Below are 22270 nucleotides of genomic sequence, written 5' to 3' on the forward strand. Positions count from 1 at the left end.
AGGTGACGCTCCCGTCCCAGAGAACCAAGACATTATGAATGCTTGGCAGTCTTGCGCTGATGATTACTCCCTCGTTCAGTGCGGCATGCTTTACAACTTAGAACTGGGGCTCCAAAAGCGTTTTGAGCATCACGGAGCATATGAGATGTTCGAAGAGCTGAAACTAGTTTTCCAAGCTCATGCCCGGGTCGAGAGATATGATTTCTCCGACAAGTTCTACAGTTGTAAGATGGAGGAAAACAGTTCTGTCAGTGAGCACATCCTGAAGATGTCTGGGTTGCACAACCGTATGACCCAGCTGAACATTAACCTCCCAGATGAGGCGGTCATTGACAGAATCCTCCAGTCGCTCCCACCAAGCTACAAAAGCTTTGTGATGAACTACAACATGCAGGGAATGGAAAAGACCATTCCTGAAGTGTTCTCGATGCTGAAGTCAGCAGAGGCTGAAATCAAGAAAGAACATCAAGTGTTGATGGTCAATAAGACCACTAAGTTCAAGAAGGGCAAGGGTAAGAAGAACTTCAAGAAGGACGGCAAAGATGTTGCCGCGCCTGGTAAGCCAGTTACCGGGAAGAAGTCAAAGAATGGACCCAAGCCTGAGACTGAGTGCTTTTATTGCAAGGGGAAGGGTCACTGGAAGCGGAACTGCCCCAAATACTTAGCGGATAAGAAGGCCGGCAACACCAAAGGTATATTTGATATACATGTGATTGATGTGTACCTTACCAGTAATCGTAGTAACTCCTGGGTATTTGATACCGGTGCCGTTGCTCATATTTGTAACTCACAGCAGGAGCTGCGGAATAAACGGAGACTGGCGAAGGACGAGGTGACGATGCGCGTCGGGAATGGTTCCAGAGTCGATGTGATCGCCGTCGGCATGCTGCCTCTACATTTACCTACGGGATTAGTTTTGAACCTTAATATTGTTATTTAGTGCCAAGTTTGAGCATGAACATTGTATCTGGATCTCGTTTAATACGAGATGGCTACTCATTTAAGTCTGAGAATAATGGTTGTTCGATTTATATGAGAGATATGTTTTATGGTCATGCTCCGATGGTCAATGGTTTATTCTTAATGAATCTCGAGCGTAATATTACACATGTTCATAGTGTAGATGCCAAAAGATTTAAAGTTGATAACGATAGTCCCACATACTTGTGGCACTGCCGCCTTGGTCACATTGGTGTCAAGCGCATGAAGAAGCTCCATGCCGATGGACTTTTAGAGTCTCTTGATTATGAATCGTTTGACACGTGCGAACCATGCCTCTTGGGCAAAATGACCAAGACTCCGTTCTCCGGAACAATGGAGCGAGCAACCAACTTGTTGGAAATCATACATACCGATGTGTGCGGTCCAATGAGCGTTGAGGCTCGCGGAGGATATCGTTATGTTCTCACTCTCACAGATGACTTGAGTAGATATGGGTATGTCTACTTAATGAAACACAAGTCTGAGACCTTTGAAAAGTTCAAGGAATTTCAGAATGAGGTAGAGAATCAACGTGACCGAAAGATAAAATTCTTACGATCAGATCGTGGAGGAGAATACTTAAGTCACAAATTTGGTACACACTTAAGGAAATGTGGAATCGTTTCACAGCTCACGCCGCCTGGAACACCTCAGCGAAACGGTGTGTCCGAGCGTCGTAATCGCACCCTATTGGATATGGTGCGGTCTATGATGTCTCTTACCGATTTACCGCTATCATTTTGGGGATACGCTCTAGAGACAGCTACATTCACTTTAAATAGGGCACCGTCTAAATCCGTTGAGACGACACCGTATGAATTATGGTTTGGAAAGAAACCTAAGCTGTCGTTTCTAAAAGTTTGGGGATGCGATGCTTATGTCAAGAAACTTCAACCTGAAAAGCTCGAACCCAAGTCGGAAAAATGCGTATTCATAGGATACCCTAAGGAAACTGTCGGGTACACCTTCTACTTAAGATCCAAAGGCAAGATCTTTGTTGCCAAGAACGGATGCTTTCTGGAAAAAGAGTTTCTCTCGAAAGAAGTAAGTGGGAGGAAAGTAGAACTCGATGAAGTACTACCTCTTGAGCGGGAAAGTGGCGCAGCGCAGGAAACCGTTCCTGTGATGCCCACACCAACTGAAGAGGAAAACAATGATAATGATCAAGGTACTTCGGATCAAGTTACTGCTGAACTTCGTAGGTCCACAAGGACACGTTCCGCACCAGAGTGGTACGGCAACCCTGTCCTGGAAATCATGTTGTTAGACAACAATGAACCTTCGAACTATGAAGAAGCAATGGCGGGCCCGGATTCCAACAAATGGCTTGAAGCCATGAAATCCGAGATAGAATCCATGTATGAAAACAAAGTATGGACTTTGACAGACTTGCCCGATGATCGGCGAGCGATAGAAAACAAATGGATCTTTAAGAAGAAGACGGACGCGGATGGTAATATTACCATCTATAAAGCTCGACTTGTCGCTAAGGGTTATCGACAGGTTCAAGGTATTGACTACGACGAGACATTCTCTCCCGTAGCGAAGCTAAAGTCCGTCCGAATCATGTTAGCAATTGCCGCATACTATGATTATGAGATATGGCAGATGGACGTCAAAACAGCATTCCTTAACGGGCATCTTAAGGAAGAACTGTATATGATGCAGCCGGAAGGTTTTGTCGATCCTCGGAACGCTAACAAAGTATGCAAGCTCCAGCGATCCATTTATGGACTGGTGCAAGCATCTCGGAGTTGGAACATTCGCTTTGATGAGATGATCAAAGCGTTTGGGTTTATGCAGACTTATGGAGAAGCCTGCGTTTACAAGAAAGTGAGTGGGAGCTCTGTAGCATTTCTCATATTATATGTAGATGACATACTCCTGATGGGAAATAATATAGAATTTCTGGACAGCATTAAGGCCTACTTGAATAAGTGTTTTTCAATGAAGGACCTTGGAGAAGCTGCTTACATATTAGGCATCAAGATCTATAGAGATAGATCGAGACGCCTCATAGGTCTTTCACAAAGCACATACCTTGATAAGATTTTGAAGAGGTTCAAAATGGATCAGTCCAAGAAGGGGTTCTTGCCTATGTTACAAGGTGTGAGATTGAGCTCGGCTCAGTCACCGACCACGGCAAAAGATAAAGAAGAGATGAGTGTCATCCCCTATGCTTCAGCCATAGGATCTATAATGTATGCCATGCTGTGTACCAGACCCGATGTAAACCTTGCCGTAAGTTTGGTAGCAAGATACCAAAGTAATCCCGGCAAGGAACACTAGACAGCGGTCAAGAATATCCTGAAGTACCTGAAAAGGACGAAGGACATGTTTCTCGTTTATGGAAGAGACGAAGAGCTCCTCGTAAAGGGTTACGTCGACGCTAGCTTCGACTCAGATCTGGATGACTCTAAGTCACAAACCGGATACGTGTATATGTTGAATGGTGGAGCAGTAAGCTGGTGCAGCTGCAAGCAGAGCGTCGTGGCGGGATCTACGTGTGAAGCGGAGTACATGGCAGCCTCGGAGGCAGCGCATGAAGCGATTTGGGTGAAGGAGTTCATCACCGACCTAGGAGTCATACCCAATGCGTCGGGGCCGATCAAACTCTTCTGTGACAACACTGGAGCTATTGCCCTCGCCAAGGAGCCCAGGTTTCACAAGAAGACCAGGCACATCAAGCGTCGTTTCAACTCCATCCGTGAAAATGTTCAAGATGGAGACATAGAGATTTGCAAAGTGCACACGGATCTGAATGTCGCAGATCCGCCGACTAAACCTCTCTCGCGTGCAAAACATGATCAACACCAGAACTCTATGGGTGTTCGATTCATCACAATGTAACTAGATTGGTGACTCTAGTGCAAGTGGGAGACTGTTGGAAATATGCCCTAGAGGCAATAATAAAAGTATTATTATATTTCATTGTTCATGATAATTGTCTTTTATTCATGCTATAACTGTATTATCCGGAAATCGTAATACACGTGCGAATACTTAGACCACAATATGTCCCTGGTAAGCCTCTAGTTGACCAGCTCGTTGTGATCAACAGATAGTCATGGTTTCCTGACTATGGACATTGGATGTCGTTGATAACGGGATCACATCATTAGGAGAATGATGTGATGGACAAGACCCAATCCTAAGCATAGCATAAAAGATCGTGTAGTTCGTTTTGCTAGAGCTTTGCCAATGTCGAATATCTCTTCCTTAGACCATGAGATCGTGTAACTCCCGGATACCGTAAGAGTGCCTTGGGTGTATCAAACGTCACAACGTAACTGGGTGACTATAAAGGTGCATTACAGGTATCTCCGAAAGTAGCTGTTGGGTTGACACGGATCGAGACTGGGATTTGTCACTCCGTATGACGGAGAGGTATCTCTGGGCCCACTCGGTAATGCATCATCATAATGAGCTCAATGTGACCAAGGTGTTGGACACGGGATCATGCATTACGTTACGAGTAAAGTGACTTGCCAGTAACGAGACTGAACAAGGTATTGGGATACCGACGATCGAGTCTCGGGCAAGTAACGTACCGATTGATAAAGGGAATTGCATACAGGGTTTGATCGAATCCTCGACATCGTGGTTCATCCGATGACAACATCGAGGAGCATGTGGGAGCCATCATGGGTATCCAGATCCCGCTGATGGTTATTGACTGAGAGTGTCTCGGTCATGTCTGCATGTCTCCCGAACCCGTAGGGTCTACACACTTAAGGTTCGGTGACGCTAGGGTTATGAAGATATGTATATGCAGAAACCCGAATGTTGTTCGGAGTCCCGGATGAGATCCCGGACGTCACAAGGAGTTCCGGAATGGTCCGGAGGTAAAGAATTATATATAGGAAGTGCTATTTCGGGCATCGGGACAAGTTTCGGGGTTATCGGTATTGTACTGGGACCACCGGAAGGGTCCCGGGGGTCCACCGGGTGGGGCCACCTGTCCCGGGGGTCCACCGGGTGGGGCCACCTGTCCCGGGGGGCCACATGGGCTGTAGGGGGTGCGCCTTGGCCTTCATGGGCCAAGGGCACCAGCCCCTATAGGCCCATGCGCCTAGGGTTTCCCCCTAGGAGGAGTCCTAGTGGTGGAAGGCACCCCTAGGTGCCTTGGGGGGGAGGGAAACCTCCCCTAGGCCGCCGCCCCCCCTAGTAGATCTCATCTACTAGGGCCGGCGCCCCCCCTGGCACCCCTATATATAGTGGGGGAGAGGAGGGACTTCATACACCAGCCCCTGGCGCCTCCATCTCCCCCCGTTACGTCTCTCCCTCGTAGTCTCGGCGAAGCCCTGCTGCTGTGACGCCCTGCATCCACCACCACGCCGTCGTGCTGCTGGATCTTCATCAACCTCTCCTTCCCCCTTGCTGGATCAAGAAGGAGGAGACGTCTCCCGTCCCGTACGTGTGTTGAACGCGGAGGTGCCGTCCGTTCGGCGCTGGTCATCGGTGATTTGGATCACGTCGAGTACGACTACATCATCACCTTGCAAGCTTCCGCACGCGATCTACAAGTGGTATGTAGATGCAAACTCTCTCCCTTGACTCGTTGCTTAGATGAACTCATAGATGGATCTTGGTGAAACCGTAGGAAAATTTTTAGTTTTCTGCAACGTTCCTCAACACCGTGTACCCTCAAGAACACTTTGCTTATCATAAGAAGCCGTTTTGGCTTGTCCTTTGCCTCAAAAGGATTGGGCCACCTTGCTGCACTTTTGTTACTACTATTGTTACTTGCTCGTTACAAATTATCCTGCTATGAAACTACTTCGCTACTCACAATTTTAGCACTTACAGACATTACCTTGCTGAAAACCACTTGAGATTACCCACAAGTATATGGGGTAAATTGTAGCCCTTTTTGATAAGTAAGAGTGCCGCACACCCGTGCCCAAGTACAATGTCGTAGAGCCATTCTACTCACCACAACCCTTGCATCACCCTCACATTAATCATGTTGGGCCTCCGCCACCTTTGAAAGCTAACACCTTTGCTAAGTGGAAGCTAGATATGGAGTCTCACATTCGCAGTGCGTCTACACAATTATGGTGGATTATGGTTAATGGAACCCAAAGGATCCCGTGAATCTCACTCCCAGGGAAGCAGTTAATGATCAACTCAATGCTACCGCCCACAACATATTGCGCACCATGGTGATCGATGGCTATAGTGAGTCCATTGCTCTTCTCAAGACTGCTAAGGCAATTTGGGATTGCCTTGAGGAGGCCATTGAAGGTGATGAAGCAATTAGAAGATCTCGATTGGCCTTGCTCCAAAAAGAGGTCAATCTATTTGTGAGGAATGATGGTGAGACCGTGGATGAGGTATATCGAAGGTTGAAGGGTCTTGTGCTAAATTTGAGAACCTTTGGATGCTCTTGGGCAAATGACGATTTCATTAAGGACAAGTTCATTGGTGCCATCATTCTTGCAGAACACACCATGGTGGTGATGATGATACACCAACGCTCGGACTACCACAAGTTGACCACGACACAAGTTGTATCTACCTTCTCCACTCATGTTCTTTTGGAGACCAAGTTCAAGAAGACCTTTGCCATTTCTTAGGCAACCAAGAACACAAATCTTGCTTTGAAGCCAAGAAAGTGATTGCTCAACCATCAAGAGAAGAAGATGTTGTTGAAGAAAGTTGTGAGGAAGATGTTGACACCTCGTGCCCGGCAAATGACCTTGTAGAAGGCTTGACTCTTTTGGTCAAGAAATATTCGGGCACCATGGAAAACAAGGGGAAGAATCTCCAAGGAAGGTCATTTGGAAGAAGAAAGGGCTGCAATTGCGATAGCACAAGACACCTTGTGCATGATTTCTCATATGGGAGTCGTGAAGATAAGTCCAAGAAGCTTGTGCTCAAGAAGAAGAAATTCTCCAAGTTCACCAAGAGGAAAGATGATAAGTCGGTTGTCCATGAGGAGTACATTTTCGGAGATGAAGATGACGGTGACGATGATCAAAGTTGTTAACTGAGAGGAGAATATCCCTACTATTAATAATACCACTCCATGAAGATGCAATACTCTTCTAATTTGCATGACAGGTTGATGTATATCTTAATGTGTTCTAAGTGGGTTATTTAAGCAGAGATGTTGTCCTGTAAAACATCTTTTGAAGAACACACATATATGAGTCTAATTGTTAAACGTTGCAATCTATGAGAGTGGGGTGCTCTGTAGTAAACTCATGAAAGGCCTCGGAATATGACGCATAAGCTCCACCCGCGGGGAAGTCCCACAGTAGCCCAGTATCGGTCAATGCTCTGTGTGAAGCTAGATTTGCAGAAAACAAGCAGTTCAAGGCCTACCCCATTGTTCAAGTTGCTTACTAGTGTAGCATAAAGTTCCAGGTGGAAGTTCAACTTAATAGTCTCCACTTCAATACCGGTATATAAAAAGTGTTTTAAAACCAAAGGCAAATTTTGTGTGCCTCTGGGATTTGGTGGGGGATTGCTGGAATTTAGTCTTTTTTGGGCCAGCCCAATAACCATTTTTATAATTTCTAATAAATCCCGAAGGTCCACTTAGCCCATTCATGCAAGGCAAGAGGTGGAACTAAAGTGTAGTCACATATTGCTCACTTAGTAGGAGTTGGACCTCTCCCCACATGTATGAGCATGAGAAAAAGAGAGACATACACGCGCGCTCATCCTTGGCCGCCCGCCTCGCCATGCCTCGTCACGACGCGCCGCGGGTTACGGAATGAGCCGAGCCGTTGTCTAACTTTTTGCCACGCATGACTGGTATATGAAAGGTCGCACGAGACCTGGAAAGTTTTTGTTGTAGTGGAGATTGAATACGAACGCTGCACCCTTTTGTTGCTGCCTGTTCGCTTCGTCTCCCTCTCTTCGTTTCACCTACCATCGTTGCCAGTTTGCCTCCTCCCGTGCCTATAAAAGAAAGGTCGCTTCTCTCTGAAAAGACATCAGATAGCACCTTTCGCCACCGAGTTCCAAAGCATTGCGCTACTGCAAGGTTCTTCCCCACCCCGGCTTGCGGCGTGCATGGTCGGTCGGGACAGTAGGCCTCTGAAACCCCGCCACTTCGAGTCATGTGCAGAGAAGGGTGATAAGGTTTTTGGGGAGCGCTCTGCGCGACTACTGGATTCTTCATCATGGACTCTACGAAAGCCGACTACCATTTCCCCGACGATGACTTTTTCCCCGACGTCGACAACCTCTTCGACGACATGGGCGACAACGCCAACGCCAGTGCTATAGCCACTGCTCAGTACGTGTTCATGTCTTTTCTGTTCGAGATCATACTACAGTTTCTTGTTCTATCTTGTATCTTAGATATGTTCTGTTCTTATTCTTTAGATGCTATTTGCATACTCTTTGTTAGACTGCATGACTTGTCTTATCTTTGTTGTGATAGTCATGTTTTCTGTATTGTTTCTGTAAATAAAATTATATGATAAATTGCTCATATTTCCAACACATCTGACGGACCGCCACGGAAATCTGAGGGAGTGGCTACACGATTAATACGGCGGATGGATACCGGTTACCTCCCCACCTCGCCAATGATTGTTTACGCGCGGACGAGGTTGTTTTTGGAGCGAGCTCCATCCATTTTGACGATGGTGACGCATATGCCGATTCTGCTCGTGTCATTTTGTGTACTAATTTTCGTATTGACAATTATTATAGTGATTTGGCTAATACAGCGGCTCTGCTAGAGTTGCTATTGGTTACCTTTCCTCACATGCGTGCACGCAGAAATCATGATGCATATGGAGTGGACGTGCGCTCCTAATTGAATTTAGGGCACATGCTCTCAGCTTAGAATTACAAGTGCTAATCCCTGCTCCGGCTTAGAATTTGTCAACTAATGCGGTAACGTTCAGATGAGGAGAGACGGCCGGCTAGTTTAGCTCCTAGTACTTGTTAATTAACCCCGGGCGCGCATGACCGTTGGAGGATTAGATTAAATAACAATCAGGGGCATATCCATCATATGCAATGCGTTAGACTGTTTATTATAGTTAACTGTTTCACTCTCGTACGTGCTGCTTTCTGTGTTTCAACTTGGGTTCTTCTGTGGCCAGGTTGTGCTTGGTGATCTAAACGTCTTATATTTATTTACATAGAGAGGAGTAGTAATTAATAGATAAGTCGCTGTCGCGGTGTAAAACAAATGATGTTTGATGTAAAATATTACTATGAAATTCCTGTCATGAGCAAGCATGAATGTACAAGTCTGACAAGATCCTTCTGCTAATTGTGATGCTGTTGCTTTCAGATGGAAACTAATTGAAGGCCCCATCGAGTCGAGTCCAGACCATGCATCATGTGCAAGGTTATGCACAATGATGGTGCTGAATAGCAAGGTGGACATGAGCATTAGCTAGCAGAAGCTGGTAGGTAGTACAATCCAAAGCAAAGCACAAGCACAAGCACAAGCAGCAGCAGGTCGGTCGACCGATCGATCGATCATAAGAGAAAGTTAGCGTGCGTGCATGCATGCATGCATGCATCGGTGGAAATTATCATTCATGATGCACTGCATTCTTGGGAATATTATGATTATGCTCATATCCTGGTCCATCCAGCTAATTATTTGCTATGCCGATGCATCAATTTCACCTACTCTTGTGTTTATCATTCATTCACTGGTCACTTGTAATTAGAGGTGTTGGCATGCATGTTTTGTTACCCTACCCTTGGGATTTGTTTGTCTGGCCAAAGTCGAACTAGACACAGATGTGGGATTGTATGAAGTGAAATGTTAAAGCAAATGAAGAATGGAATGGAAACAAACAAATGTAAGTTCTTCTGGAATGTGCAACAAGAGTCCAAGATGGGGGAAAGGGTAAAGCAAAAGAGAAGAGGGACGGGGGCAAGAAAGGAAAAGTGAAAAAGAAAAGGAAAGGAAAGAGGTCGCCATCACTGCCTCTGCCTGATGAGGTCTGTCTCTTTTGCCTGCTCAGCTCATCCCCTCTCCCAGTTGAGCTCAAACAGCAGCACCACTCTAGAACACAACACCAACAGGAGGGGGGTAGGTTCTCCTCTCAATAGATACAAGAATACAACACAAGAGTCTTCCATTCCACTCCTCATCTTGTCTTTCTCCCACATCACAACATCGCAAGTTTCTTTCTTCTCTTCAGACAAAAACATCAGTCCTCCTCTTCTTAAGTAGGAATTCAGTTCGTCAATGCTGCTGCCTCCTTGCCCTTGCCCTTGCCCTTGCCCTTGATAGATATAGATAGACGAGTGAAGTGAGTGAGCAGTGCGTGAGCGGGGATGGATCAGCCGGTGCCCTCCATCTGCGGCCTCCACCCGGGCATCGCCGTCACCGGCTTCTGCTCCGCCTGCCTCCGCGAGCGGCTCGCCGGCCTCCACCCCAGCGACCCCGCCGACTCGGCGGAGCTCCGCCGCTGCAAGTCCTTCTCCTACGCCCGCTCCGCCGCCGCCTACTTCGAGCCGCAGCGCCGCTCCTGCGACGCCCGCGGCGCCGCCGCCCTCTTCCACCAAGAACCAACCTACCTCCCGGGAGAGGAGGAACATCTTCCACCATCAGCGGCGGGCAGGCCCATGAAAGACCACATCCACCATGAGTCCTCCTCCAAGAAGGCCGCCGGCACATTCGGGGGGTTGGGCAAGAAATGGCAGGAATGGCGCCGCAAGAACAAGCTCAAGAAGCAGGAGCAGGGGCCCATCGCCAGCAGGGCCACCATGCCGCACGAGAATCTCCGGCACCGCAGCTTCCGCGACACGCGCTCCGAGGTCGCCGCCGACGCGCTCGGCCGGCGCTCCGTCGATGTGGACACCCTTCTCTCCATGGACCCCGGCCGCATCTCGGTGGATGAGCCCCGAGCTTCTTGTGACGGCTACCACGGCGTACGGTTGCGCATTCCCCCGATGCTGTCCCTGGTCGAGGATGCGCCCGTCCCACGCTCTGATGGCCAAATCCCTGTGGAGGAAGACGAGGACACTGAGCCCGGAGGCTGCGCCCAGACAAGGGACTACTACTTGGACTCCTCCAGCTCCAGCAGGAGGCGCCGGAGCGTGGACCGCTCCTCCTTCTCCAGCCGCAAGTCATTCTCTGATGCCAGTGACCTGCCCAGGATGATGGCTGGTGCCACTGCCAATGCCAATGCCCGGGTTTCACCGGCCATTGGTGCCGAGTTTTATCAGTACCACCACGCTCAGAGTCAGAGTGTTCTTGACCATAACCAGCAGTTGGAGCAGGGACCGAATTCTTATTCTCTCCGGGATGATGATATGTCAGGGAGCATTGATCCGGCGGCATTCCGGGATGGCATCCCTCTGCCGGCCAAGAAGTCTAAGAAGTGGATCAAGGGTTGGAACATCTGGGGTCTCATACATAAGAAGAGCAGCACCAAGGAATCTGAAGCAGCCAATTTGGCCAACAGATCATTCTCGGAGAAGTGGCCCGAGCTCCGCACAAGGGGATACAATGGTCAGATGCTCAGGTGCAACAGCAGCGTAAGCGCGAGGAGCTCCTTCGGCAATAGCGGAGCAGCAATGGGCGGCGTGAGCGGGAGGAGGAGCAATGTGGAAATGCATGTTAATGGCTTAGGGAGGATGAGGAAGGATGAGGTTTTACTCGAGAGGAATTTCAGTGCAAGGTACACGCCTTGCACGGTTGATAATGGCGCGATCCCTTATCCAATCAGAGGTGCCCAGTTCAATCGGCGAAATCAGAATGGGATGCCCGGGAAAGGAAGGCCTGCTCGTTCATCCAATTCTTTGCCTCGTAGCTCACTTGGAATGTACTGATCTAGCAGTGATGAAGGCAGGTTTATGTTCTTCTCCATCTTCTTATGTGCCTTGGCTACAATGTGCATAGCTATGGTAGCGTCATCGGAATCAACTTTTTATAGGCTCAGATCAGAAGAAAGGTTGTCAAGTGAAGTGGTGATGGTGTTGGATTATATACCTTACTTAGTCTTATTTCCTACTGGGCTTGGGAGTGGAGTATAGCATTTAACTTTACACCCTTGTATAAGATATGCCATATGTATGTTTGCTTTTGTCAATTGAATTCAAGTTAGCACTCTGGCAATAGCAATAACATGATGTAGGGGCTATGGAATCGAATGCCGATAATCTGGTTAGTGTTGTAGGATGTTTTGGATCTTGTTTGAGATTGACAGTAAGAAAATTGCAGGGTCCTTGTTACAGCATAGCAACATGCCATGTTTTCCTCCTCTGTTGCTCCTTGTGGTGTGCCGTTTCTTCCTCCAGAAATCCTAAATCTATGGGTATCTTTTGCTGCACACTTGATCTAATCCGTCACATTTCACTTTCTTCATTTCTTAAGCTGTGCTTATGTTTTTGAAACACTACAGAGGTTGCTTATTTTCAGGTTATTGTAAAAATCATATTATTCTGCTGGGTAAATCAGATCATTGTTATGTCATCTAATGATGCCCCATCGCATTTCCTTTCATGTTTCAGAAGCAATATATACAATAGCAGCTTGATGCCTTGATTAAGAAAAGAAGCCCCAAAGCGAATACCCAGCATCTAAATTCTGCTCAACCGTAAGGGGGTCATCATAACCCCAGGCACCAAACCGAATCTAAGTTGAATAGATTGTGGTCCTTATTCCACAAGCACTGGTGCTAAGTTAAATGAAAAGGTATATCTGGGGTGTCTATTTGCAGTTGGAGGGAAAGTGTATATGTTTCAAATTCGTAACGAAGCTAAATATACAAGATCAATTAACCAGAAGCAAAACACACATTTGTATGCAACCAGAAGCAGCCTTTAACTACTCATCAAAAGTTAATTTGATTCCAGGCCATGGCATACAAAACAAGGTTCAGTATGTCTCAGCGGCAACCCTAAGAACATCAATATCCTAGAGCTATATTAACAACACAACGGCAAGAACACTACAGGAACAAATTAAGTACCCCTATCTGGGATACCATGAAGATGAAGTGCTGTTTCTGTCCCAATTAATTATTGCTAGTTTATCTCTAATGTATAGGCACGAGTAACCAGAGCCGCAAAGCTCAACGATCTAACACTGACAAATAATACAGCAACTGTAAAAAAAACGCACAAACACAGCAGCATCTGCAGGTCAGCACTCAGCAGTAAAGCAAATGTGTCCACAGTCTGCTCTTCTCCGGGCAGGCCCTTGCCAACACCTCCTTCAGGCTTCCCACCGACTTCAACCTCTCTTCCACCTTCCCTTTCACCGCCGCATCTTGCTACATGCAGCAAAAACAAATCACACCACCAGTTAGCTCTTCTTCTTCAGCCAAACGCCACACAATAATCAATATATGCATCACAATTCAACTTGGGTTTGTGAAAGAAGAGGTTGCCTTTGATATCCAAAGAATGTAGAGCGCTGCAAGCTCCGCCTGAACGTGGGTTTCGCCAAACTCATCTCCAGGAGCAGCCAGGCAGTCTGACAGGAGGTGTATCTCTTGGGATAGGAAGAGGTCTGCCTGGGACTCATTTGACGGGCTGGTTTCCTCGCAGCTGAGCAAGTGTTGTACCCACCACTGTGAGAGGAACCGGCGATGGTTCCACAACGACTGCATCAATACAAAATAATCTTTACGAATCAGTCACAACCCCCAGTAATACATCTTTGATTGACCATAGGTACAAACCTCTCTCCCTTGGTACCGTCTGATGAGCGTCTCGTTCCACCTCAGTTCCTCCTGTTCGGTCATATACAATCAAGTCTCTAGCAGCATGGCCTAGGCAAACCAATGTTCTAACACAGAAATGAAATGTGCATGGGCTTGTTTTCGCCTCCATAACAGGTGTATATATAACTAAATGAACACAACAATGAAAGTGCTTAGCATTCGATAAAATTCACCATACCTTCCACATTAGATAAGCTTCTGACTGGCAAATAAGGGAATCTTCTCCGTTTGCTGCACCATCTAGTAATGCAAGCAGCAGGGACTAAAAAAAAGAAACAATACGGCATGTTTGCATTAATACACACTGAATATGCATATGGTGTCCTAAAGAATAATTAGAAAACAGGGTATGAGTGCCAATACAGGATACTGGAGAGAACAAATCCAAATCCTAAAATAATGCACATTTTGGTGTAATTGAAAAGCTTTGCAGAGTGATGCACAAACAAGCGGTTGATATGACATAACCATAACATTGAGTAAGATATAAATTAGCTTGAAATAGTAATACCAACAGTGCAAGCTGGAGAAATAAGGAAGTGCCTAACCCCGCGGTAGTGAAAGCAGCAGTTGTCAGCAACATGCAACTCAGCCCATTTCTTTGACTTGTTCAACTCATCTAGCACCTTCAAGAAACAAAAATTAGGTTCCCTGATGATGGGAGCAGAAAGTATTGCAACAAGTGCAACAGTCAAGGCCAAGATTAAAGCTATGCTAGTGTTCAGGAGCCGCATACAAGATTACGGATGCGGGGCAATGAATGTTAATCAGTTATAATCTCACCTGTTCTGTTTTCATGTAAGGAATAAGCCAGCATCGATGCCTCCAAGCGCGGTAGTTCATCTTTGATTTCTGCAGATGGGGTAAAGTAAACCTATCATGTTGTTGCACACTGTTCATAGCTAATCGCGTACATGTGATTTAGCAACCAGATGCAAATGAAATGTCGTTAGTTGAGAAGAGTGGATGTCAAAATTCTGAACAAGCAAATATTTGTGGGATATGACCTCTGCTATGTCTTCTACGAGTAGAGATTCCTTGTCTATAAGCTCCGGTATATGCTGAAGCTGTTGTGCAAGTTTTTTGATCACCCATCTCCTGTTGTAGACAAGTAGGTTTTTAAGGTGTATGTAATACTAGTATAAACAAGGAAAATCAACATGGATTTCCAGCAACAGAAAGATGGGTTGAGTTGGTTTAAAGGGAAGGAAAGTGTAGGTATGTGTACCTGTGGCTCCAGGTGCTTTCATTCTTTGGCGAATAGGAGAGGATCAAGGCACACAATCGCAGCTCATCCTTGAGGTGTGAGATATTAAAATTAGTGGACAGCACCATCTTCCTGCACAAGAGTATAACTGTTACAGATAAGGCACGTGTGAAAGTAGGCGGCATTATATAGAGACTACTATTAGAGTTACCTGGAGTTCCATGCGGTGAGCAAGTCAGGGCAGAGTATGAGCAGCGCCTTGCTATGCGTCATGATCAAGGCAGCAGCGGATGCAGATGGTGATGATGAGGGATTAAGTGTCGCGTTGGAGTGTGCGCGGCGAGCGGCGCGGTAGAGGTCGGGTAGGATGTTGGAGGAGATGGCGAGCTTGTGGTCTGCGCACCAGAAGTATTGGGATGTGGATTTGTTGGTGCTGTCTACGAGTAGTGAGTGGAACTGCGTGGGATGCAGGAACCCGACCTCGTCTCTGCGACAACATGAAACCACACCATGAATTGGAAATTGGGGAATGGGATCGAGGGGAAAAATTCTGAGAGAGAAAAAAAAAGGATTTGATCCTTACATGAGGGGGTCGTCATGGAGGATTCGCTCAAAGTCGCGGAGGAGATCCCCTTCCGCTTGCGCTGCTGCTGCTTCTTCTTCCTGTTCCATTCGCGGCCTCTCTTGGTCTTGTTGTTTTATGCTCTCCTGAAACCAATCTCCTCTCCAGTGGCGGATCTAGGATTTTGAAACAGGGTGCGTCCACCCTAATTTATTTTTTACAACAAACATGACATGGCAATGTACTAATTAATTTACCAATAGCACAACAGAAATTGATCAATATGGTCTTACAAACATATTAACAATTCTCAAATAAGTCTTAATTTTGCATAAAAGAAGCCTTGAGAAGTTCAAAGAAGAGACTATGTGCATGTGTTCATTCTTTCACATTTGATACATATATGTAATCCTGTGATACTGGTTGACATCAAGGATTTTAGGCCGGTGAGTTTGGTGCATAGTGCCATCAAGATTTTCGACAAAGCTCTCGCTCTCAGATTAGCGGAGGACCTACCAAGACTTGTGGGGAAGCACCAAAGCGCGTTTGTGCGGGGCAGATCGCTGCATGACAACTTCATGTTCGTTCAGGGCACGGCCAGGCGACTGCATGCACTCCGGCAACCTTCCATCCTGCTCAAGCTGGACATCACGAAAGCTTTCGATACGGTGAAGTGGCCTTTCTTGCTTGAGGTGCTAGAGAGATGTGGATTTGGGAGCCGCTGGCGCGCATGGATGTGTGGCCTACTGGCCACCTCGTCGACGAGGGTGATGGTAAACGGGACTCCGGGCAAGCCGATCTTGCCATGCAACGGTCTTCGACAAGGGGCTCCGCTCTCTCCAATGCTCTTCATACTCTGCATGGAGCCCCTTCGCTGCCTCTTTCAATTCTGTCAGCAGCATGGGGTACTCTCCCCTCTCTCCAACACTGGGCTTCAACAACGAGTATCACTATTCGCGGATGATGTCATGGTTTTCTTCAAGCCCACTGAGTTGGAGGCCCGAACCTGTGGTGCTGTCCTAGAGCTGTTTGGGCATGCCTCTGGGCTGTCGGTTAACATGAGCAAAAGCGCGGCCATCCCTATCAGATGCTCTCAAGAGGAGTTATGGCTTGTCAGTGCAGCTCTCGGGTGCTCGATCGGCTCATTTCCTTGCACATACTTGGGGCTGCCTCTCTCCCTACGCAAGCAATCGGCGGCCCAGCTTCAAGGCATTGTTGACAAGATGGCGGGCTGCCTGCCGCATTGGAAGGCAGCAATGCTACCTAAGAGCGGGAGACTAACGCTGATTCTGTCTGTTCTGTGCGCGATACCGATCCACTCCATGCTAGCGTTAAATATCCCGGTGAAGACGATCAAGGCAATCAACAAAATTTGCCGTGGATTCCTATGGTGTGGAAAGAAGGAAGCAACGGGTGGACACTGTGCCGTGGCTTGGGACAATGTTTGCAGGCCCAAGTGGGCAGGAGGGCTTGGAATCCCTAACCTAAGCTGGTTGAACAAGGCCCTGCAGGCGCGGTGGCCATGGCTACAAAAAACTGACAAGGAGAGGCCATGGGCGGAATTCAGCATCGATGTCCCGGCTGCTTCACGCGCACTATGCACGGCGGCCACCAGGATGAGTGTGGGAGATGGCCGACGCGCCCTTTTCTGGGAAGATAAATGGCTCGCGGGATGCAGGATTTGTGAGCTAGCTCCGGACATCTACCAGCGCGTCCCGAAGAGGACGAGGGCATCGCGGACAATTGCTGACGCGCTGGCAAACGAGCAATGGGCGAGAGACTTTGGGCCAAATCTCCAGGAAAACGAGTTGACCCAGTTCTTGGCGCTGTGGCAAAGGGTAGAGACGACCCAACTAGTAGAAGGAGAAGAAGACACAGCTTCTTGGGCCTGGGAGCCTAATGGGAATTTTTCTGCACGATCGGCTTATGCGGCAGGTTTTATGGGCCTCGAAGAGTGTCCAACTGCTAAGTTTACTTGGAAGTCAAGGGCACCGCTGCATTGCCGCTTTTTCCTCTGGCTAGCGATCCAAAACAGGTGTTGGACGTCTGATCGTTTAGCCAGACGAGGTCTTCCTCATCAGGACGCGTGCCCCCTATGTGATCAACAGGAAGAAACTTTGCAGCACCTTCTGCTTGGCTGCGTGTTTGCACGACAGGTTTTGCATGAGATGAGCCGAGCAACAGGACTTCGGGAGTTGGAGCCGTTACAGAATGAATCTTTGAGTGCTTGGTGCCTAAGGCAGGATCGGGAACCGAGAGGCAGGAAGTCAACTAGGGCTAAATGCATCCTGGCTTTGTGGATAATTTGGAAGCATCGAAACGACGTCGTGTTTAATGGGGCTCCGGTCTATCTCACACGAGTCAAAGAGCGGCTACTTGAGGAAGGAAGGCTCTGGGCGAAAGCTGGAATGTTTAAAGATGACATTAGAGGCTTCGAAGAGCTAGGTAGTGAGCGGACAGCTAGTGAGTAGTATGTAATACTCCCTCCGTCCGAAAAAGCTTGTCCCAAGCTTGTCTCTCAAATGGATGTATCTAGCACTAACTTGATGCTAGATACATTCATTTGAGAGACAAGCTTTTCCGGACGGAGGGAGTATAAGTTAGTACTCGGTGGACTCGGGAACTTTGTAATTGTTGTAGCCCGCGTGGATTTTGGGGAGTCTTCACCCCCCCCCTCTCCTTTAATGAATGATACGCATACTCGTGCGTATTCAAGAAAAAAAAGATACTGGTTGACATTTTGTTCTTCAATATGAAAATGACATATTTATTGATTCAAAAAATGAGAACAATGTGTCAATTGTTTGACCCAAACAGAAACAACTCAGTAGTAAGTACTCCCTCCGTCCAAAAATGTAAGATCATAGTGTCAAAAATGATCTTATGTTTTGGGTCGGAGGTAGTAGTAACATTCCTGGAAATCACAGCTCAAGATGCCACATGGATTCAAAAAATGGACCCAAACTGAAACAATTAAGTACTAGTAAGTAGTAACATTCCTGGACAGAATTCAGGAGTGTAATACATTACAATTTAGCAATTTACAAAGGAGCACAGCAAGCCTAAATTCGTAAGCAGGTGGAAGCACGACGAGCAATGATTAATGAGTAAACAAAAATTCGGAAACCGGAAGGAATCTCATCAAACGTACCTTAAATCGGGCTGGGCGGCTGGCTGCTGGCTGCTGCAGCTGCACAACGCCGGCTGCCGGACGCTGACTGCCGAGTGCGGACTGGGCGGCTGTGGGCTGCCGGCTTGGCGCGGTGGCACCGGGCAGGGGCTCGGCGGCAGAGTCGCCGGCGAGGCACGGAGCTAGGCGGCGAGTCAGGGCGGCGAGATCGACCGGAGCGCGGAGCAGTGGCGAGGAGAATCAGGGGACGGGAGTCACTCTGTGCATTTCAAAACCGAACCGAAAAACCATACCGAAAATAAACCGAACCGAACCGATTTTATGGTTTTTATGGTTTCTGGTTTCGGTATGGTATGAACTTTTCATACCGATTTGAACTTTGGTTTTTATGGTATATACCGAAAAACCGAACGGTAACCGAATAAACCGAAGTAAAAAATAAATTTATATTTCTTGAGATGAACAACCATACAAGTTGTCATTTTTCTTGTACATGAGTCAAATTCACTAATAAGCATGTAAAATTTTCTTGTAACATAGTCATTTTTCTCTTTTTAAAATGCTAAGCACGTCCATAACCATCAACAGATGAATTAATGCATGCATATATACTTATATATATAGTCATATACTATTTGTGTAAAATAGTATGTGTTTTGAGTCATAAATTTGCAAATTATTATTACGTCATTTTCAAATTCGCGTCAACTTTGGTTTTTATGGTATATACCGAAACCATACCGAAATAATTTGATATATACCGAAACCGAACCGTATTTTAATTTCATACCGTATTTACCGAAGTATTAATACCGTACAAACCGAAAAACCGTATAAACTGAACCATGTAAACCGAATAAACCGAACGCACAGGGTGAGACGGGAGGCAGTGTCCACCGCGGTCGTGCGACGAGTCGAGACTGTGTTGCTGGGCTTTTTTCTCTTTTCTTCCGGCCCAACTTGGTGGCTGATTTCTCTCTCTCTCTCTCTCTCTCTCTCTCTCTTTTGTTGGTGTGGTTGAGTCGACTGGAATCGATGCGGTTGGTGCTGGTCCGTAGGCCTTGGACCTTGCTCGCGTGGCACCAACAACCAGAGTCAGTCGGTCACAAATTCCCAAATCCACCGGAGAAAGATAATCATCAGGCAGAGCTGCAGCAGGTGGCCATGGCCGACTCCCCCGAGTTAGCTCGTGCTCGGGACGTCCTGAGCGTGCGCGCCGACGAGCACGCGCGGGTGGACGCGCTCTCCTCCGCCGCATCCGCATCCGCATCCCTATCATCGGCCACTACTCATCTGTCGCCGAGCTTCTTCGAGGGATTCGCGCTGCGCGGGATCCGCGTGCTCCGCCTCCATCCGGGGTTCATCCACTGCTCCTACACCGTCCCCCCGAGCCTCACCGTACGTCACTCGCTTCCTTCATCGATTTCGCTTTCACCTGTCTGTCTTGATCCCTCCCAGCTGAGCTAAACACGCACGCACGCAGGACTCCACCACCGGCTGCCTCGCCGCCGGTGCCGTTGTCGCCCTGGTCGACGAGATCGGCTCCGCCGCCTCCATCTCCGAAGGCCAAAACCTCAAGGTCTCCGTCGACATGTCCGTCGCCTTCCCCGATCTCTCCCAGGCCCGCCCGGGGGACCGGCTGAGCATAACGGCAAGGGCGCTCGGACACAAGGGCGCCTACTCCGGCACACACGTGCTCTTCACCAACGCCGGCACCGGCAACGTCGTCGCCGAGGGCAGGCACTCCCTCTTCGGTAACATGAAGAAGTCGCCACCACCCAAGCCAGCAGCCACTACTCACCGGAGCAACTTGTGATGATGCATCTGCCTGCCTGCTCCTACTCCACTATTCTGTTCTGTATTCTGATGAAGAGTACTTGTCATCAGACTTCAAGTATAAAGAAAATATGTTCTGAACGGGCGCCTACTCCAAGTTCGGCTTGTATATGTAACCTTGATTCAGAGCAGTGCGATGTATGATGTGTATTATGCAACTCAACTTTGGTAATCAGAGCTACTATCATTCTCCATGTCTACCACAGCTCCTGCTACCTCGTTGGACGCCATGCCAAACCGGCGGCACCTCCTCGCCCCCAACCCAAATCCGGAATTCTTCCCCAAAGCCTGTTGCCCTGAACTATAGCTCGAGTGTTGATGGCGAGAGGTAGACGAAGGATTTGCGCTGTGTAAATGTTGCAGCTTTTCCATGGCTGTTCCTGAGATTTCAGTGGCGTGCGCGAAGCTAGAACTCGGAGACTTGAAGTGCATCCAAAAGCATGATTCATATATCAAATAATTGGTCGTTGTCTAACATTTATTTGCTTACATCTTATAAGAAACAAAGCTGCAATTGGTACTTCGTGTTGACATGATTCGAATGAAAGCTGCAATTCTATTCATATGATTCTCTTCGAATTAGCTTCGGTCTGCTACTCCTACGTGTCATATGACAACTTTGAATTTGATCTCTCATATTTTTACATGCATGCGCGAACAAATGAATTCAACAAACTGGAAACTTGATGGCAATGCTGAAATTACACTTGATTAACTTGTAAAACATAACAATGTAGAGCATATCATAATCATACATAATGTAATCAAACAACATCTCAAAAAGAGGGTAAGCACAGATTCATAGTTTGTGAGAATGTGAGATAGAATGTATACTCATCATGAAACCTTGAGAGTACATGTGCATACTTACCGTCCCAAACTGATTAGAATCAGCACTCACTCTGCTCTCCTTCAGAAAGTTTCACCCGATCACGACCCTCTCATTCTAGACTCAACGAATTCAACGAAAACAATAAAAGCACGGATTTCAGAACCAGAAAACACAAAGCATAGACGTGGCTCGGTTCACTTACCTCAGAGAGACTAGGGGGGCGGTGAAGCCAAGGAAACTCAACAGCGCGCGAGGGGCGGAGATGTGTCTCGATCATGTCTACATAGTTCTCGAACCCGCAGGGTCCGCACGCTTAAAATTTGATGACGATTTGTATTATGAGTTATGTGTTTTGATGACCAAAGTTTGTTCGGAGTCCCGGATGAGATCAAGGACATGACGAGGAGTCTCGAAATGGTCAAGATGTAAAGATTGATATATTGGAACGTGGTATTCGGACACCGAAAGGGTTCCGGAGTGTATCGGGTACAAACCGGAGTACCGAAGGGGTTATCGGAACCACCCGGTGGAAGATATGGGCCATATGGGCCATAGGAGGGAGGCTAACCAGCCCACAAGGAGCTGGTGCGCCCCCCACAAGGGAGGAGGCCAAATTGGACTAGGGAAAGGGGGCGCCACCCCCCTTTCCTTCTCCTACTCCCTCTCCTTCCCCCTTTCCACCTCCGTAAGAAGGAAAAAAGAGGGGGGGCGAATCCTACTAGGAGTGGAGTCCTAGTAGGACTCACCCCTCCCTTGGCGCGTCCCTGGTGGCCGGCCTCCTCCTCCCTCCTTTATATACAGGGGCAGGGGGGGCACCCCAAAGACACAACATTGTCTTAGCCGTGCGCGGTGCCCCCCTCCACCGTTTACTCCTCCGATAGTATCATCGTAGTGCTTAGGCAAAGCCCTACACGGATCACATCATCAACACCGTCTTCACGCCGTCGTGCTGATAAAACTCTCCCTCAACCCTTTGCTGGATCAAGAGTTCGAGGGACGTCATCGAGCTGAACGTGTGCTGAACTCGGAGGTGTCGTACGTTCGGTGCTAGATC

The 22270-nt window shown here is 47.6% G+C and overlaps 3 protein-coding genes across 4 annotated transcripts; 2 read left to right on the plus strand and 1 right to left on the minus strand.

Moving 5' to 3' along the window:
- The first annotated feature begins 9855 nt into the window (after nucleotides 1-9855).
- Nucleotides 9856-12177, plus strand: LOC119295691 (protein OCTOPUS-like). Its single transcript, XM_037574137.1, has one exon. The coding sequence runs from the start codon at nucleotides 10252-10254 to the stop codon at nucleotides 11749-11751; it is 1500 nt and encodes a 499-aa protein (XP_037430034.1). The 5' UTR covers nucleotides 9856-10251; the 3' UTR covers nucleotides 11752-12177.
- Nucleotides 12178-12726: 549 nt separating this feature from the next.
- LOC119295692 (protein prenyltransferase alpha subunit repeat-containing protein 1-like) lies at nucleotides 12727-18801 on the minus strand. 2 transcript variants are annotated; one of them, XM_037574139.1, is made up of 11 exons: nucleotides 18570-18801; nucleotides 15440-15594; nucleotides 15068-15343; nucleotides 14878-14988; nucleotides 14657-14747; nucleotides 14433-14501; nucleotides 14198-14275; nucleotides 13828-13911; nucleotides 13608-13658; nucleotides 13314-13529; nucleotides 12727-13196 (listed from the first exon to the last, which is right to left on the minus strand). In XM_037574139.1, exons 2-11 carry the CDS (start codon nucleotides 15526-15528, stop codon nucleotides 13074-13076), a joined length of 1188 nt encoding a protein of 395 aa, XP_037430036.1. In that variant the 5' UTR covers nucleotides 15529-15594; nucleotides 18570-18801; the 3' UTR covers nucleotides 12727-13073. The 2 variants fall into 2 exon arrangements, with proteins under 2 accessions (XP_037430036.1, XP_037430035.1); XM_037574138.1 differs by having other exon boundaries at nucleotides 15440-15623.
- A 746-nt stretch (nucleotides 18802-19547) lies between these two features.
- LOC119295694 lies at nucleotides 19548-20584 on the plus strand. The gene is made up of 2 exons (XM_037574140.1): nucleotides 19548-19946; nucleotides 20032-20584. The coding sequence occupies exons 1-2, from the start codon at nucleotides 19584-19586 to the stop codon at nucleotides 20362-20364; spliced, it is 696 nt and encodes a 231-aa protein (XP_037430037.1). The 5' UTR covers nucleotides 19548-19583; the 3' UTR covers nucleotides 20365-20584.
- The last annotated feature ends 1686 nt before the right edge of the window (nucleotides 20585-22270 follow it).

The sequence above is a fragment of the Triticum dicoccoides genome, chromosome 4B, assembly GCF_002162155.2.
Source record: "Triticum dicoccoides isolate Atlit2015 ecotype Zavitan chromosome 4B, WEW_v2.0, whole genome shotgun sequence".
Taxonomy (NCBI): Eukaryota; Viridiplantae; Streptophyta; class Magnoliopsida; order Poales; family Poaceae; genus Triticum; species Triticum dicoccoides.

Excerpts from the sequence above, each read along its gene's own strand:
- LOC119295694 (XM_037574140.1), top strand. The coding sequence starts at position 19,584 with ATGCGGTTGGTGCTGGTCCGTAGGCCTTGGACCTTGCTCGCGTGGCAC. Across the intron at positions 19,947-20,031 it reads CCGTCCCCCCGAGCCTCACC|GACTCCACCACCGGCTGCCT; the intron begins GTACGTCACTCG and ends GCACGCACGCAG.
- LOC119295692 (XM_037574139.1), bottom strand. The coding sequence starts at position 15,528 with ATGGAACAGGAAGAAGAAGCAGCAGCAGCGCAAGCGGAAGGGGATCTC. Across the intron at positions 14,502-14,656 it reads TCGTAGAAGACATAGCAGAG|AAATCAAAGATGAACTACCG; the intron begins GTCATATCCCAC and ends CCCCATCTGCAG. Across the intron at positions 13,197-13,313 it reads ACATTCTTTGGATATCAAAG|CAAGATGCGGCGGTGAAAGG; the intron begins GCAACCTCTTCT and ends TGCTGCATGTAG.
- LOC119295691 (XM_037574137.1), top strand. The coding sequence starts at position 10,252 with ATGGATCAGCCGGTGCCCTCCATCTGCGGCCTCCACCCGGGCATCGCC.